Source organism: Rutidosis leptorrhynchoides, chromosome 1 (genome assembly GCF_046630445.1).
Source record: "Rutidosis leptorrhynchoides isolate AG116_Rl617_1_P2 chromosome 1, CSIRO_AGI_Rlap_v1, whole genome shotgun sequence".
Classification (NCBI taxonomy): domain Eukaryota; kingdom Viridiplantae; phylum Streptophyta; class Magnoliopsida; order Asterales; family Asteraceae; genus Rutidosis; species Rutidosis leptorrhynchoides.
The window spans coordinates 62,134,837-62,154,772 of record NC_092333.1 but is presented as its reverse complement, the minus strand read 5'-3'; the positions used below and the strand labels follow the sequence as shown (position 1 = coordinate 62,154,772).

At 36.8% G+C, this 19,936-nt stretch overlaps 1 protein-coding gene across 1 annotated transcript; it reads right to left on the bottom strand.

The window, feature by feature from the left end:
- Positions 1 to 10,561: 10,561 nt before the first annotated feature.
- LOC139874761 (uncharacterized) lies at positions 10,562 to 11,035 on the bottom strand. The gene has a single exon (XM_071862183.1). The coding sequence runs from the start codon at positions 11,033 to 11,035 to the stop codon at positions 10,562 to 10,564; it is 474 nt and encodes a 157-aa protein (XP_071718284.1).
- Between the last annotated feature and the right edge of the window lie 8,901 nt (positions 11,036 to 19,936).

Here is a 19,936-nt window from a genome sequence, read left to right as displayed (position 1 = left end):
AACCAACTACAACAACACCTTCACCAAAAAGCCTTTCAACAATGACGGCAAGAAGGGTTATGTCGGAAACTTACCTTTTTGCAACAAATGCCACAAGCATCATCACGGCGAATGTAACAAGCTAGTTTGTCACCGTTGCCAAGGTGTTGGTCATAGGGCCAACAATTGCACAAGCGCCGCCCCCGTTGCTCGAAAGGGGCACAATCCTCCAAAAACGGTCACTTGTTACGAATGTGGCCAAACGGGCCATTATAAGAACGAATGCCCGAAAAAGAAAGCCAACCCCAACAACCGAGGCCGAGCCTTTAACATCAACACCGAGGAAGCCCGAGATGACAATGAACTAGTCACGGGTACGTTTCTTCTCAACAACTCTTATGTTACTTGCTTATTCGATTCGGGTGCCGATAAATGTTTTGTGTCTAAGACTTTGGCTCCTACCCTTCGCACTCCACCACACCCTTTAGATACTACTTATTCCATCGAAGTGGCCGACGGAAAACTCTTAAGTGCCGACACATATTACCGGGGGTGTACTTTGAACATTTTGGGTAAGGAATTTGAAATTGACTTGATACCCATGGAATTAGGGAGTTTTGATGTAATAATCGGTATGAATTGGATGGTCAAAAATAAATCTCACATTCTTTGCGATCTTTACGCAATCCGAATTCCTATCGAGAACGGTGAACCCTTGATTGTCTATGGCGACAAAAATTGCACCGGACTCAATCTCGTTTCGTGCCTTAAAGTTCGAAAGCTACTTCGCAAGGGTTGTTTCGCGATTCTTGCTCACGTTAAGAAAGTCGAGGCCGACGAAAAGCGCATCGACGATGTGCCAATTGTTAGTGACTTTTCCGATGTATTTCCCGACGAATTACCGGGTCTTCCACCTCATCGACCGGTTGAATTTCAAATCGATCTTATTCCAGGAGCCGCACCCGTAGCACGTGCACCGTATAGACTTGCTCCATCCGAAATGCAAGAATTGCAAAGTCAAATCCAAGAACTACTTGATCGTGGTTTTATCCAACCTAGCCATTCACCTTGGGGCGCTCCGATTTTGTTTGTTAAAAATAAAGACGGATCCCTACGAATGTGCATTGATTATCGTGAACTAAACAAATTGACGGTTAAGAACCGATATCCTCTTCCTCGCATCGATGACCTCTTTGACCAATTACAAGGGTCTTGCGTATATTCAAAAATCGATCTCCGCTCGGGTTATCATCAATTAAGGGTTAAGGGGGAAGATGTCTCCAAAACCGCTTTCCGAACTCGTTATGGTAGTTATGAATTCCTTGTCATGCCTTTTGGTCTCACAAATGCACCGGCGGTGTTCATGGATCTCATGAACCGCGTGTGCAAACCGTACCTCGACAAATTCGTTATCGTGTTCATCGACGATATTTTGGTCTATTCAAAAAGCGAAGAGAAACATAAAGAACATCTCCGACTCGTGCTTGAACTCTTGAGAAAAGAACAACTCTATGCCAAGTTCTCCAAGTGTGAATTTTGGTTGAAGGAAGTTCAATTCCTCGGTCACGTTGTAAGTGATCAAGGTATTAAAGTCGATCCCGCAAAAATCGAAGCCATTAGTAAATGGGAGACTCCTACTACTCCTACTCAAATTCGTCAATTCTTGGGTCTCGCCGGATACTATCGTAAATTCATCAAGGATTTCTCCCTAATCGCTCGTCCTTTAACCGCGTTAACTCACAAGGAACGAAAATTCGTTTGGACATCCGAACAAGAAACCGCTTTTCAAATCTTGAAAACTAAGCTAACCACCGCTCCTATCTTGTCACTTCCCGAAGGCAATGATGATTTTGTTGTATATTGTGATGCCTCGAAAAACGGTTATGGATGCGTACTAATGCAACGAAAGAAAGTCATTGCTTATGCCTCTCGACAACTCAAAGTCCACGAACGAAACTACACGACACATGATCTTGAACTCGGTGCCGTCATTTTTGCACTTAAGTTATGGAGACATCATCTTCTTGGTACCAAAAGTACCATCTTTACCGATCACAAAAGTCTCCAACATATCTTCGATCAAAAGCAACTAAACATGAGACAACGAAGGTGGATTGAGACCTTGAACGATTATAATTGCGAGCTTCGTTACCACCCCGGGAAGGCAAATGTAGTGGCCGATGCCGTAAGTCGAAAGGAAAGAGCGGTGCCTCTTCGTGTCCGAGCTTTGAATATCACCATCCACTCCAACCTTAATAGCCAAATTCGGGTAGCCCAAGATGAAGCTCTTAAGGACAACAACATCGCACGCGAACTTTTAAACATTCTCGTCTCCCGATTCGAAGTTAAGGAGACCGGACTTCGATATTACGCCGGAAAAATTTGGGTGCCTAGATATGGCGATCTACGAGACCTCATCCTAGACGAAGCTCACAAATCGCGATACTCGATTCATCCCGGCGCCAATAAGATGTACCACGACCTTAAACAACAATATTGGTGGCCGAACATCAAAAGGGACGTAGCTACTTATGTTTCCAAGTGTTTGACATGTTCCAAAGTCAAAGCCGAACACCAAAGACCGTCCGGACTACTTCAACAACCCGAGATCCCGCAATGGAAGTGGGAAAGGATCACGATGGATTTTATCACCAAACTACCGAAAACGTCGGGCGGTTATGATACAATTTGGGTCATTGTTGACCGTCTCACCAAATCCGCGCACTTTCTCGCCATAAAAGAAACCGACAAAATGGAGAAACTTGCACGACTTTACATTAAAGAGATTGTAGCCCGACACGGAGTACCGTTATCGATTATCTCCGACCGAGATGGTCGTTTCGTTTCTAAATTTTGGCGTACGTTACAAGAAGCGTTGGGAACGCGTTTGGACATGAGCACCGCATATCATCCCCAAACCGATGGGCAAAGTGAACGTACAATACAAACCTTAGAGGATATGTTACGAGCCTGCGTTGTTGATTTTGGAAAAGCTTGGGACAATCACTTACCTCTCGCCGAATTCTCTTACAACAATAGTTATCACGCGAGTATTAAGGTCACACCTTTTGAAGCATTATATGGTCGAAAATGTCGCTCTCCTCTTTGTTGGGCCGAAGTGGGTGACGTGCAAATTTCCGGGCCCGAACTCATTCACGAAACCACCGAGAAGATTCTTCAAATCCGAAATAGGCTTCGGACGGCCCGAAGTCGTCAAAAGTGCTACACCGACAAAAGACGCAACGACCTCGAATTTCAAGTCGGTGATCGAGTAATGTTAAAAGTTGCACCTTGGAAAGGTGTAATCCGTTTTGGGAAACGCGGGAAGCTAAATCCGCGGTATATTGGTCCTTTCGAAATCTTGGAGCGTATTGGAACCGTTGCTTATCGTTTAGATCTTCCGCCTCAACTGAGTTCCTTTCATCCTACCTTTCATGTATCTAACTTGAAAAAGTGTCTTGCCGAACCCGATATCATCATCCCTCTCGAGGAACTTACTATTGATGACAAGCTTCATTTTGTGGAGGAACCGGTTGAAATTGTGGACACCTCCGTCAAGACATTGAAACAAAGCCGAATCCCGATTGTTAAAGTCCGTTGGAACGCCAAAAGAGGACCCGAGTTTACTTGGGAAAGACAAGATCAAATGCAAAGGAAGTATCCTCATCTATTCGTGAATTCAGAAACGCAAGATCTCGAGGAAGAAACAACGACTACTACGCCTACTTAAATTTCGGGACGAAATTTCTTTTAAGGAGTAGGTAATGTAACATCCCGCCTTTTTCCATTTACTTTTCCGTTATACTAATTTAAACTCCGTTATATGTTTATAACATCTCCCGTTGATACGCGTTTTAAATTATCTCGTTTAGGTAATTCACGCACCCGATTCAAATTAGAGGGACTAAACTTGCCAAGAGGCCAAAGATTTGACTAGGTCAACTAGTCAAACCTTCAACCTCCTCCTCTCATTTCAACACCTCCATCTTTCTTCTACTCCCTTTTTCTCTCAAGAACACCAACAAGAATTCATCATCTAAATTCGGATTAGGAAGCTAGCAACAAAACAAATTACAAATTCGTGATCCTTGCATCTTCCTCTTCGATTCCATACCGATTTCATTACATTTGGGTAACTTCCTAAAATCACTAGATTTTGTGTTCTTTATGTTTTTAACTTATAAAAGTGTTAATTAGTGTCTATGGCTCAAGTCTAACATGATTATATGATTTATATGCTCGATCTCGTTGTTTTAGTGTAACTAGCATGAACTTGAATTTTGGTGTGTTGTTCTTGAATTTTGGATGATCATATGTTGTTAGATGTTAAAAGTTCATGTTCTAATTGTGTTCCTAGTATCACTAGCTTCAATTTGATGTGTAGGTTGCTTTAGAAAAGTTCATGAACTTGATTTATGATTTTGGTGAATTTGGGTTAGGGTTTGATGAACTTGAAATGGACTTTTGATGCATTGAATGCCATGGATTATTGTTGGTAAGTGTTTAGTTGGATTGTATGCTTGATTACCTTCGAAACGGCATATCATTCATGTAAATTGATTGCCCGAATCATTGAATTGCATTTATGAACTTGTATGCGATTAATGTTGGGCATTAGATGCGGTTTTGGTTGTTATAATAGGTAGATTGATTGATGAATTGTGTATAGTTGCATTCTACGTCAAAAGAGCTTTCCAACGATATAAGGTGCGAGTCCTAAGTGTTAGCGGTTTGTGTTTTATGCACAAAAAGATTTTGGATCAAGACTTGAACATTTGAAACTGGCCAGGTACCAGCTCCCGTGTATTGTCGCGGCGCGACAATTGTGGGCCGCGGCGCGGCATAAGCCGTGTCCAGGCTCTGACCTCTTTGGTCAAAATACGAAAAATGTTTGGCACACTATGGACCTCCGATTCACATGAGACTTGTTCTAACATGCTTATATATGAATAAAAACCTCAGAAAAATAGTTCGGGACCCGACCCGAACGTGTTGACTTTCGTTGACTTTGACCGACCAAAGTTTGACTTTTTGTCAAACTTAACCAAATGATTATGCAACCTTCCTAACTTGTTTCTGTACTTGTATCTTGCATGAAACTTGACAATTTGATTCACATGCTACATAATCGAGTCGTAACGAGCCATAGGACTAATTGAACATCTTTGACCCTTCGTGACTATCGTTATTGATACAACCTATTTGTTTAGGTCAACACTAGCATTGTTCTTTGCACACGTTACTTGTCGAAGTACTTTTTGGTTCGTGCATACAAGGTGAGATCATAGTCCCACTTTTACTCTTTTTGAACTTACATTTGGGATGAGAAAACATAAACATTTCTTTACTAAGTGAACACAAGTACAGGGAAAACAAACATTCTACATACGAGTTTGAACACAAATCCTCAATTCGATTATCATTAGTTACATCAGATGGTGTAAGCGAGAACTTATGTTATATGGCCATATGGGTTTGACAAACCCTCACTTCGGACGGTTCGCTACCGTCTACGGGTGAAATATATTTTCGGGAAACAGTGTATGTTCTAACACTATTATTACGGGGTTCAACGGACGGAATGTTAAGCTTTGATAATTGAGTGCTCGTGAATATTAACTTTTAGAATGTACTATGACTTTATCGATGTTGCAAATCTTGTGGTTCAACTTACTTTTACTCACTTACTTATTTAAACCTATGATTTCACCAACGTTTTCGTTGACAGATTCTCTATGTTTTTCTCAGGTCCTTGAACTTAGGTGATACATGCTTCCGCTCATACTTTTTGATACTTGCATACGTGGAGCGTCTTTTTGACTACTTTTAATTGTGTCGCACGTGTTTCATACAAACTTTAAACATTGTTATGTACTTGTTATGGAAACTACTTTTGTAAACTTTGAAACATCCTTATTTATGAAATGAATGCGACATATTTTTCGGTCAAACTTTGTTATAAAGACTTACGACCATGTAATGGGACCATACGTAGATGACGCCGTCATTTGACGATTTGTCGGGGTCGCTACAGTGTATTTATAGAAGGAAAAAAAAAAAAATCAACGGCTAGCTCTCTAACGGCTATGAAATTTAGACCAATCAAAACGTGCCACGTCCCCTAAACTTGCGTTTGTACCAGCGTTTTTTGATGACAAACGCCCCGTCACAAACGCCCATTCTGGGCGTTTGTGGGCGGAAAATGGCGACAAACGCCTGCGTTATCTGTGGTCTAATAATCATAAGGGTTTTGCGTAGTTTTGCTCCTATGACACATATTAAGTTGTAAATAAAGCGAAAGTTTCCCTAATATATTACTCCGTATGACTTATACTAAAAACTCACTAATTCGATCTTAGTATCTACCTTTTTTATACGTGAATTAATTACAAATTCTAATCTAATATTTAAGAAAAATTACGAGTTTATTAAATGTACCTTAACATATTCCACAAAGCATGCGTTAGCAAAACCCTAACGACAATGAAAAACATCTTTTCAACCCATGAACTCCTTTACTAAAATACCACTGAAACTTGACTTGAGTTGTATGGAGATGGGATCCAACTTGGGGTGCTGCCAACTCATATTCAATTCTCATTCTAAGCAGTGAGTTTCCAACCTTTGATGGTACTGTCAACATCAATGCAATTTGGGAAGGTTTCTGGAGGGTTTTTTCCAACCTTCGATTATACTGTCAATATCGTGCGAATTGACAAATGAGAGCATTCGACGTCGATATCACCGCTAAAACACAAAAAAAAAAAAAAAAAAAAAAAAAAAAAAAAAAAAAAAAAAAAAAACTCGTTTTAAAACGGTTGCAAAGATTGTGTCCATATTATGTATTTTCGAAGATTGTGCCCATATTGGGGCTTTCACACACTTACAGTGAGAATAAAGATGATAATAGTTGAATGGTACAAGAACTAAAACTTATGCGTAGTTAATTAAGCTTTTGTTTAAGAAATAAGATGAAAGCCGATAATTTAATTTTGTCCTTTTTCTATACAGAATAATAACTTAACAGTCTACTTAACACTTCTACAAAATATATAGCCGATGTAAATATGTAATTCACTATATTGATGTCCACACCCATTCGACTTTGATACGACAAACGCGACAATAAGAGTGAAACGAGTTTACAACCAATGTGCAAAACCACAATGTAAATCGCTCCAATTTTCAATTCAAGAAAAAGTGACCCGTCTTTAAAAACTCCTCAAAGCCGACAAAACTTATCCCACGACCTAAATAAAATCTAAAATGGCCTGAAAATTTTAAAATAAATAAAAACGTGATAATTTTTTTATTTTTTTTTTAACGGCAAAGAAAGTATGTATTATATATATCAACACGAAATAATTACAATAATGTCACGCTTACAAAAACGGAACTACATCTAGGAAAACAAAACGACAAATATATAACCGAGATAGTAAGACTCCACAAGTGTGCAGGAAAACGCCGTAGTCCGTTCATTATCATTAAGGTCGAGATTGGACTTGAGAAGAATTAACTAAACAAGCTGGAGTGGGGACAGAGCACAGTGTTGGCAATTCAACGACAAAGCCCCCTGATCCACCTCAAATTCTCTCGACCAAAACGACTACTCCAGGAGTGGGGCAAAAAACCTGCGTGTAGAACAATTAATTAACCTATCCCGGATCTCCTAGACGATAAAGCTAGCGAATCATAACCTTGTGGATTTGCAAGCCAGACATCCCATTCAATATTGGTACCTTTGATCCTATTAGAGAACCATTCGAAGCATTTAAGTTGGATGTCTTTGAATACCATTTCGCATGTCGGTTTTATCTTAGTGAAAGTGAAAGCGTTCCTACTTTTCCAAATCATGTATCCCGTAACCCATTCCGTAGCTTGCCACAACAGTTTTCCCAAGTCGGAGTTGAAGTTATATCCATTTCCAAGAAAAGATTCATTTATACCCAAGTTTGTAAAAGGGCCGAGCTTCCACCAATCATAGACACGATTCCAAATGTCAAAAGCGAACGTGCATAAGATGATGGAGTGCTCTACTGATTCCAAACCATTGTCACAAATCGGACAACGTACCGTGCCTAAGTCCATACCTCTCTTGTCGAGTTCAACTCTTGTAGGTAACCTTTTGTGTCGAGTACGCCAAATAAATAACTCAACTTTTAGGGGGACCAGTTTGTTGCGGAGCGACTTTATGCTCACGGTTGCGATGTCAGGGCTGCTCCGGACCAGAATATCCGTAAGCTTGTGAACCGAAAACGAGCCATCCTTACTCCAAGACCATGACCATTCTTCTTTACCTGAGCTACACGGGACAAAACTAGATAAAAGATTAGTAAGAGTGGTGAGGTCCCCGACCAATCTCCCCGAGATATCGCGGGACCAACACCACGTGGCATGAAAGTTCCCGCCCTCCCATCTCGCCCGTTCAAGAATTGTGGCAAATTTATTTGTGTCCAGTCTATAAAGCCTATTAAATTTGTCTTTAAGAACCATTTCCCCAAGCCATAATTCATCCCAAAAACATGTACTAGACCCATCTACGACTCTTTTTTTGAAAGAATTAGCGAAAGCGGAGTTTGCATTAAAGATATTTTTACCCACCTTAAGGATACCCGCCCAAGTAGAAGAAGTTCGTGAGGAAGGGGGAGAAAAAGAAGTGCTAAGGCCCCCGTCCTCCCCGTAAATATTTTTAATAATAGACACCCAAAGTGAGTCATTCTCATGTTTAAACCGCCACCACCATTTTGCAAGTAAGGCACGATTTTTAAACGCAAGAGGGGCAATATCTAACCCACCAAATTCACGAGGCTTAAGACAAGTATCCCATTTAACCCATGCCATTTTTGAGACCTCGGAAGATCCGCCCCAAAAAAACCGACGTCTCAACCCCTCAAGTTTATCAATAACACAAGACGGGGATATGTAAAGCGAAAAGAAATAAAGAGGTAGACTAGATAATACCGATTTAATTAATGTAAGTCTACCACCATACGAGAGGGATCTGGCTTTCCAATCCGCCAGCCTCTTACCAAACTTGTCAAATACCGGATCCCATGACTTCGAGAGTTTCATCGACGATCCAAGTGGAAGCCCAAGGTAGGTAATAGGGAGTGTACCTGCTGCGCACCCAAGCCAGGCCGCCATATTTTCCGTTTCAACTTTTGAGACCCCGAGTCCATAAACACAGCTCTTATGAAAATTGATTTTTAGTCCCGATGTCAATTCAAAGCACTTAAGAATTTTAGTAAGATTTTGCACATTACGCCTATCCCATTCACCAAAAAATATAGTGTCGTCCGCGTATTGCAAATGCGTGACCCGTAATTCTCTCCGCCCAATTGGGATCCCAGAAAATCGGCTATGAAGTGCAGCAGATTTAATTAGATGGTTCAAACCTTCGGCTACCATGATAAAAAGATAAGGGGAGAGGGGATCCCCTTGCCTCACGCCTTTCTGAATAGAAAATTCTTTAGTTGGGGAACCGTTAACCAAAATCGAAATGGAAGCGGAAGAAAGACTTGCGAAGATCCATTGTCTCCATCGAAGACCGAATCCCATTAACTCCATGATTTCCATTAGAAAGTCCCAACTAATGCTATCAAAAGCCTTCTCAAAGTCAACTTTAAAAAAGAAGCCTTTTCTTTTGGTTACTTTGATATCATGAAGGACTTCATTCGCAATTAACACGCCATCAAGAATATAACAATTTTTAATATAAGCACTTTGTTCGAAACCGATAACCGAAGAAATAACCCTTTGTAGCCTTTTGGTCAAGACCTTAGATAGACCTTTATAAAGGCTCCCGATTAAACTGATAGGACGATAATCACCAAATCCCTGTGGGTCATTTTTTTCGGGAGTAACGCAACAAAAGAGGAATTACAACCTTTAGAGATCTCACCAACCTCCCAAAAACGAGTGAATACCGCGAGAAGGTCATCTTTGACAACGTCCCAATATTTTGAGAAAAATTTCATGTTAAAACCATCGGGTCCGGGGGCCTTTTCACCCCCACATTCTAATATAGCAACATGGATTTCAGAGAGTGTAAAAGGAGATTCAAGGTTCGATGCCTCCTCATCATTAAGTCGTTTGCTCAGGGGGCCACGAATTTTGAAGGTACGAGAATTATGTTCACTAAAACGATTTTTGAAGTATGTGAATGCCGCCATTTTGATGTCCTCTGGGTTCTCGATCCATAAGCCATTTGAATTTATACCCCTTATGTTGTTTTTGTTTTGCCTCCTTTTAATACACGAATGAAAAAATTTGCTATTTTCATCCCCTTCCGTAACCCATTTAACCCTTGCCTTTTGTTTCAATATATCGACTTTCTCCTTATCTTTTTAAGCCACTTTTTTTTCGAATCTAACCAAGATGCAATTTCAACTTCCGAAAGGTCACGAGTACCGATGATGTTTTCCCACTCAGAGATTTCTTTATGAAGTGAGTCAATTTCGGCATTTAGACTATTATATTTAGGATTACATTTTTCCTTCAACACCCCTTTTACGTTCTTAAGTTTATCACGAAATACACAATCAGCCCTTGGATTACAAATGGTAACTTTCCATGCATCTTATATCAAATCATCACATTTATCTTCTTCGAACCAGTTGTTGAAAATCCTAAGAGGTTTCGGCCCGAAGTCATTGTTCATATCCTTCAAAACGATGGGGCAATGGTCGGAGTAATCCCTATCGAGAGTACATGCAGAAATTCCATCCCATGATGCATAACACGCTTCCGAGACTAAGAACCTGTCAAGTTTACTATATTTCAAACCGTCGTCACTAATCCTAGTAAACTTCATTCCCCCCAATGGAATTTCAATGAGATTAGCTTTGTCAATGAAATCGTTGAACATCTTTGCTCTACTTTCGATAAATTCGCAATTTTTCCTTTCCGCTCTTCGCCTTACTTCATTAAAATCGCCACAGAAAACCCAATCATCAATATCCACCTGCATAATATTGTCAAGACTATCCCAAAATTTTTGTTTCAATTGATCATTATGTGGCCCATAAATGTTTAATATAATGGAGTCCGCCATTTTGCCCACCCATCGACCTCGTATACCCAAGAAAAATTCTCTTTCAACCGCCCCGGACACACAAAATCTAGTAGGGTTCCAAATTAAAATTGACCCGCCCGATAACCCCACCGATGGTTTAAAGATATATTCAAAATTTTTGTTACCCCATAACAACTCAATCATAAAATCAGTAACACTTTTTCTTTTGGATTCTTGAATTGCAAAAATGTCCGGATTATGAAAATGAATTAATTTTTTAATCCAATTAAATTTTTCTTTTTCAAGTTTCCCGAGCCCACGTACGTTTAACGATATTATCTTCATTTTAAACACATAAATAAAGAGAAAATTAAAGAAGGGTAAAGTTACTTCCCTGACGGAGCCCCGATCCACTCAAGCCCAATGTCGTGTCCAAAATCTTTTAAGCCCAAGCTACAATTAGATAGCGATTGTTCGTTACTAGAATCAGGATTGTTTGGAGCTCTGATCCTTGAAACCTTACATTCCTTCTCAGAATTAATTGAATCGGTCCTATTGGAACCCCCATTACAGTCGTTTGCTAGATTTTGATCAACAGGACCCATGACAGAAACATTCGGCTCAGCCTGGGCTGGAACACAATTAGTATCAGTTGGAGTGTTGGAGTTGACATCTTTATTATTCATGGTGTCATTGATCTCGTTGTCACTTTCTTTATCTCGTTTATGTAATTCGTTCGTATATCGTGGGGTCGGTTGAAAACCTGGAGGGCAGTCAACATCCACATGTCCCACAGCATTACCTTGAATGTTATCGTTATCACCTGTAGGATTAGGGATAGAATTTTCCTTTTTTTCAACGTACGACACATATGGTGAGTCGGGTGTGAACTTAGGAATGGGAGGAGGCCCGTCTTGAAGTTCAGGCCCGTGAGAATTGTTGGGCTGGACAGTTGCGATGTTCTCGCCACCTTTTGGAACATTATCGAATATTATTTGTTCCAACACAAAATTATCGTTGACAGTAACATTTCCCGAACTTGTAATATCACCGCAAGCCCTCTGGGCCAGCCCTTCAGCAGACATTTGGGCTAATCCCATATCATTCATTTTTTGGTCCACCTCATTTGAATGTTCATTAACAGAATGATTATCGATATTGTTAACAGAGGATGTACCATTCACATGTTCTTTAATAGGACCAACAAATGAGCTTTCAGCCACCCAACATTTTGAATTATTATCACCTGGTTCAACCTCATTAGTCTTTAAATTCGGTTTATGACTAAAGAAGTCATCAGAGAAGTCTGATTTTGATTCATCATCAAAATTTGCATATTCGACATTACCTGGTAACTCAGACTCCGATATCCCATCACTTCCATCGCTTTCCACGTGATCTGGGTTAACATTAACTTCGAAAATCCCATTGGTTTCTTCCATTACATAACCAAAAAAGATGGAACTATCGGATGTGACACGCACAATGTCATGTGCCAAATGTGCATCTCGTAACTTAACTAATACTTTTGCTACAACGAGATTTTGGTTACCTTTTAAAGAACAATTCGAGAAGTCAATAGGTTCGCCCCACCATTTTGCGATGGCAGTTGTGACGACCCGGAAATTTCCGACCAAATTTAAACCTAACCTTTATATGTTTCCGACACGATAAGCAGAATTTGTAATGTTGAATCTCAAAAAGTTTAGAACTACATTCATGTAATCAATTACCTTTTGACCGTGTTTGACGATTCACTAACAATTATGTATATATAGATATGTATATATAATATATAATAACTGAAAACATTAACAAAGTATTTGATATATATGATACTTTACATGAACGTATTTGTTTCGATATATTTATCGATAGAATTAAGAGAAAATATCAAATGATTGAATTATCAGATACATGATGATATGATTATGGGCCAATGTTATGAGGTCCACTGTGATTTAAGAAATCTGTTCTTTTTGACAATATTCGGAAAATGGTAAAGTGATCTATAAGTAAGAATGTGGAGTGTAAATAACTTAGATGTTGGATATCGACAAGTTAAGTAACTCGACATTTTTCATTAAGATGATTTCATACGTTTATTAAACCTTTGGACTTTATCCCATGCTTCACCAACAGACTGTAATTTAAAAACTTGAAACCTATTATGAATATATATAATTCTACTTTTCTAAAATGTTTTATGATATAACGATTTAAATTAATATTAAATATATTTATTCGCGTATTATACGTACATAGTTTTATACTTTTACTATACTTTAACTTTACCTTTACTTTACTTTTACTTTACTTTTACTTTACTTTAACTTTAATAATTCACTTTAATAATTCATAATTTAATAATTCATACTTTAATAATTCATACTTTAATAATTCACTTTAATAATTCATACTTTAATAATTCACTTTAATAATTCATACTTTAATAATTCATACTTTAATAATTCACTTTAATAATTCATACTTTAATAATTCACTTTAATAATTCATACTTTAATAATTCACTTTAATAATTCAAAAATCTATTATAAATAGAATTCAATAGGTTTCATTATTTCATAGAAACTTGAAAATATATTTCTCTAAACTCTCTCAATCGAATTACATATATATATTTACTTAGTATTATTTCAAGATATTATTAGTATACATAAAATACTACGACGGAGTTATATTCAGACGATTTCAAAATAAGTTTTCAAACGGGATAGAGCTAAGGAAATTATGGGTTATAGCTATGGAGGTTATGGGTATTGTTCGAGGGTATTGCTAGTGAGGTCAACCTAACGTTTATCATTTTCGTTGCGTCTACGTACTTTCCTGCAATATTGAATCACAATATTGATACGTTCGTGAATCCGAGACAAACCCTGCACTTGTTCAGTTCCGTCATATACATAATTGCTACGAAATACAGTATTGTGAGTTTCATTACTCCCTTTTTATATATATTTTTGGGCTGAGAATACATGCGCTGTTTTATAAATGTTTTACGAAATAGGCACAAGTACTAAAACTAATTCTATGTGGGTTTAAACCAGAAATATACCCTTAGCTTGGTAACATTAAACTACTTGTCTATGTACGGTAGGCGCGAATCCTAAAGATAGATCTATTGGGCCTGACAAACCCCATCCTGACTATGGGATGCTTTAGTACTTCGAGGTTATATTAAACACACCTGATCTGGTGTACTTCAGAGGGTAAAACATGAACGTTAAGGCTTGTTACCGGGTGCCTACAACTTATAGAATACTTTTATACACTTGCGAGTGTACATATATTTATAAACAGAAATCTTGTGGTTTATTACTATTACGAAAATGATTGATTATGATAAACTAATGAACTCACCAACCTTTTGGTTGACACTTTAAAGCATGTTTATTCTCAGGTATTAAAGAAATCTTCCGCTGTGCATTAGCTCATTTTAAGGATATTACTTGGAGTCATTCATGACATACTTTGAAAGATGTTGCATTCGAGTCGTTGAGTTCATCAAGATTAATATTAAGTCAATTATAGTTGGATGTAATATGAAATGGTATGCATGCCGTCAATTTTAGATGTAAAGAAAATTTGTCTTTTAAAAACGAATGCAATGTTTGTAAAACGTATCATATAGAGGTCAAATATCTCGCGATGTAATCAACTATTGTGAATCGTTTATAATGTATATGAACGGGTCCTTTCAGTTGGTATCAGAGCGGTGGTCTTAGCGAACCAGGTCTTGCATTAGTGTGTCTAACTGATAGTTGTTAAGATGCATTAGTGAGTCTGGACTTCGACCGTGTCTGCATGTCAAAAGTTTTGCTTATCATTTTTAGTCGAAAATCATCTACTTACCATCCTTAGGAAATTACCTGCTTATCATTCTTAAGTCTAGACGCATTTTCCTACATTTATTGCATAATAGTGTATAGATGAATTCTTATCTTAGCATATCTGTTACTGTGAACTTTGACTGACATCTTTCAAAGATTCCTCTGTAATTTATGGGATTTTGGTATTATATATACATATGTAAATTATGTATTGAAGAATACCAAATCTAAATTCTACAATCTATTTCATAAAAAAAAAAAATCTTTCCCTGATCATACAAGATGGATCCCTCAACCAGTTCGAGTTCCTCGGATTCCGACAGCTATGCCGATATGGATTTCCACATGAGCTCCGAAAGCAGCGTGACCGAAATGGATCAACCAATTAGCCATCATCTATTCTGGATGAATTGGGGATGGGTTCGTAATCTACTTAACCATTGAAGACAAGAAGAAGGTGATCCCTTTCATCCACCACATTGCCCTCTTGGCAATGAACCTGAAGCACTTACCGGTGAACCTGTCCGAAACACCATTTTCTCTCTCATTTCCAGAGTATCTCGTCATGATTATATACTACACCAAATTCTAGATCTTATCTATCCGCTCGTCTGAACCGACAATCACCCCGGTGTAATAGAAGAAGTCAACCAGCTTCGCGCTCGGGTAGTGGCTTTGGAGAATATGGTGCAAATGTTACAAACACCAGCAGCATAACCAGTACCACCATCAACAACATCAACAGTACCATTACCACCACCAACAACAACCGCATCGCAAACCTCAACTTCACAATCTGTCCCACGAGCATCGACGTCATATGCCATGTAGATACCAAGGAATACCACAACGATGAAGTATTGATTCATAACTTCATTGGGGAAACATTCTACGGCCATTATGTAATTTCTAAAGTTTAGAAATTATCTATCCTAGCCTTAACCATAAATCAAATGAGTTTAATTTAATATTAACTCATTAAATCTATATTACATCTGAAGAAATATACACATATATATTTCCATAAAGACTGTAATAAAATTCTTTTGTACAAAATATTAATTGTGAATTTTTTTTAACGGGTAGGTAATACCCGAGAGATATATAAATTCACAATTAATATGTTACATTCTTCGAATCTGATTCAGCAAGTCATCCATTATACTCCCTACTTTCACAACAATATACATTCTTTTATAGAAATCAAAACAACCATACTCATTCAAAATCTAATTACATATTCTGATTTCGAAATCTCAGAATTCGATTCAAGATATAACCGAAATCATCACTCTTAGATTCATACATCTTTCAAAACTATACTTTGACTTCAAAACTGTCATAGAACCTCATTTCTATTCATGGAACTCACAAAAATATTTGTATCATTCAAAATCTTAGAACATCATATGTATATTAACAATTACAATATGTGTTCAAACACTTCGAAATTCTTAAAGACATGCGAGATGATGATCCAACCACACATTACCCACTGTCATGCACCTGAAAAGCTCTCGAAACCAAAGTTATAGTTTAACACGTACCCGTGTCAGATCCTTTGATATTTATTACCAAATATAATTTTTCAATCTCTTTCCAAAATAGACAATTTTGTCATAGCTTCAACAAATCACCTTCATTTGTTTATACGAATAAACCTTATTATAACAATTACCCCTTCATCATTGTTACCGGGGAACCTTTCATATCTCGCCACATTAGCAGTAAACTTATCAACAACTTCATTAACCTTCGACTTAAGCCTCTCCGAAAAGCCACTATACTTATTCATTAAAACCCCATCATGTACTTACCTACATCCTGTAACAATAATTGTCACACCAACTACTGGGAATTAGCAATCAGTATTTTGAATTTCGCTACAATTTTACATCAAAAGTTATATGTATACATATAACGTCTATCTCCTAGACTTACATACTTCGAATGTGAATTTTCTGACAAACATCCCAAACTATGAACTAGTTCTTCGAAATTGGAAAAATGCTGATGAAGCAGCAAAAACTGTAAACGACTTTAACAGTCAAAAGTTTGATGATAAAGAATAGTATGGTGGTAAAGCTGAGAAAAAGAGAAGGTTTGAAACTGGAAAACAGATTGAGCAGACCATGAAGGAGGCTGTGGACAAATCACAAAGACTAAACCTGCCTTCAAAGGATCTAAATGATTCAGTGTCTACTGAAATCGTTAGCAAACACCTTACTTCTTATTCTAAACCTTCACAGACAAATCTTCTTCATCATCCATCTATGTTAAGAATTCTAAGATATCATCGTATCTTTTATTATAAATATCTTCGATATTCCTGAAGATATTTTCACAACTATTCTTATCCGAAATCTTCTATCTATTCGCAATATCTGCGTTACAACATAAAAAGAAACTGTGTTAGTTTCTAAATTCTGAAGAAAAAAAAATTCGAATTTAAAATAGGAATGTTTTTGAAGTAGTGTTGGGAACTGAAACATGAGTTAGTATAATATAATGACACTTGATCAATGTGATTATATTATAGTAAGTCATACTGAGTTTCTAATGGAACGTGATGATTCACAGAACATATCGTCATCATGTACTATTTACACGACTCTTACATTCTACCCAATTTCCAAACATATTAAGAACATATGATCTTGATAGCTCTATATTTTCGGATATTCTGGTAATTTGCCAAGTCAAGATCGTGCCATTACGATTTTCTTCTTGGAACATTAACTATGTTCATCCAAAAATTCATATCTACAAATTCTGGACCATTATCCGCTTGACTTAAGGTCGGGAAGAGAAAACGAAAGCATGAAGCTCCGAAATATAATGGAGAATATAAAGCCCGATAACAACCCCGAAATTATAAACCTTGTATATCAATGCGTATAGCAATATAAAGATACGGGAGAATGAAAAACACAATAACCCCAAGGTAATGGTAGAAGAAAATAACTTCCTCCGGTGGTAGATGAAAAAGAAGAATGACAGATATGAAAGTTAAGAGTATATCAAGAATCAATATTGGATGAAGCATATTAACGAATGCTTTAAAGTATGAATTGGGGAGAAAGACTAGAAGGTGTGAGCTGTGGAAATAAAGAAACGAAGGGGGTGGATTTATAGTAAAATATCAGACAGAGAAATCGAGACAGATTATCGCATTTAATCAAATAAGATCATGATTTCCTTAATCGCCGAAGAACCAAATCTTATAGCAAAGATTTTCCTTAAATTCCATGAATTCCGGAAATCAATCATAACTACGTCATCGGTTAAAACGAATATACGTTTACTCATTTCACTCTCTTGCGATAGCTTCACTTATACTATTCGCGTAATCAAATTGTTTTATCTATATTACTCAATGATGATAAAACTCTATTTATCAACTCATATTCGTCATGAAAACATTTTTAAAGTTAGCCATGACGACCTCGATCAAATTTCGGGACGAAATTTCTTTAACGGGTAGGTACTGTGACGACCCGGAAATTTCCGACCAAATTTAAACCTAACCTTTATATGTTTCCGACACGATAAGCAGAATTTGTAATGTTGAATCTCAAAAAGTTTAGAACTACATTCATGTAATCAATTACCTTTTGACCGTGTTTGACGATTCACTAACAATTATGTATATATAGATATGTATATATAATATATAATAACTGAAAACATTAACAAAGTATTTGATATATATGATACTTTACATGAACGTATTTGTTTCGATATATTTATCGATAGAATTAAGAGAAAATATCAAATGATTGAATTATCAGATACATGATGATATGATTATGGGCCAATGTTATGAGGTCCACTGTGATTTAAGAAATCTGTTCTTTTTGACAATATTCGGAAAATGGTAAAGTGATCTATAAGTAAGAATGTGGAGTGTAAATAACTTAGATGTTGGATATCGACAAGTTAAGTAACTCGACATTTTTCATTAAGATGATTTCATACGTTTATTAAACCTTTGGACTTTATCCCATGCTTCACCAACAGACTGTAATTTAAAAACTTGAAACCTATTATGAATATATATAATTCTACTTTTCTAAAATGTTTTATGATATAACGATTTAAATTAATATTAAATATATTTATTCGCGTATTATACGTACATAGTTTTATACTTTTACTATACTTTAACTTTACCTTTACTTTACTTTTACTTTACTTTTACTTTACTTTAACTTTAATAATTCACTTTAATAATTCATAATTTAATAATTCATACTTTAATAATTCATACTTTAATAATTCACTTTAATAATTCATACTTTAATAATTCACTTTAATAATTCATACTTTAATAATTCACTTTAATAATTCATACTTTAATAATTCACTTTAATAATTCATACTTTAATAATTCACTTTAATAATTCAAAAATCTATTATAAATAGAATTCAATAGGTTTCATTATTTCATAGAAACTTGAAAATATATTTCTCTAAACTCTCGCAATCGAATTACATATATATATTTACTTAGTATTATTTCAAGATATTATTAGTATACATAAAATACTACGACGGAGTTATATTCAGACGATTTCAAAATAAGTTTTCAAACGGGATAGAGCTAAGGAAATTATGGGTTATAGCTATGGAGGTTATGGGTATTGTTCGAGGGTATTGCTCGTGAGGTCAACCTAACGTTTATCATTTTCGTTGCGTCTACGTACTTTCCTGCAATATTGAATCACAATATTGATACGTTCGTGAATCCGAGACAAACCCTGCACTTGTTCAGTTCCGTCATATACATAATTGCTACGAAATACAGTATTGTGAGTTTCATTACTCCCTTTTTATATATATTTTTGGGCTGAGAATACATGCGCTGTTTTATAAATGTTTTACGAAATAGGCACAAGTACTAAAACTAATTCTATGTGGGTTTAAACTAGAAATATACCCTTAGCTTGGTAACATTAAACTACTTGTCTATGTACGGTAGGCGCGAATCCTAAAGATAGATCTATTGGGCCTGACAAACCCCATCCTGACTATGGGATGCTTTAGTACTTCGAGGTTATATTAAACACACCTGATCTGGTGTACTTCA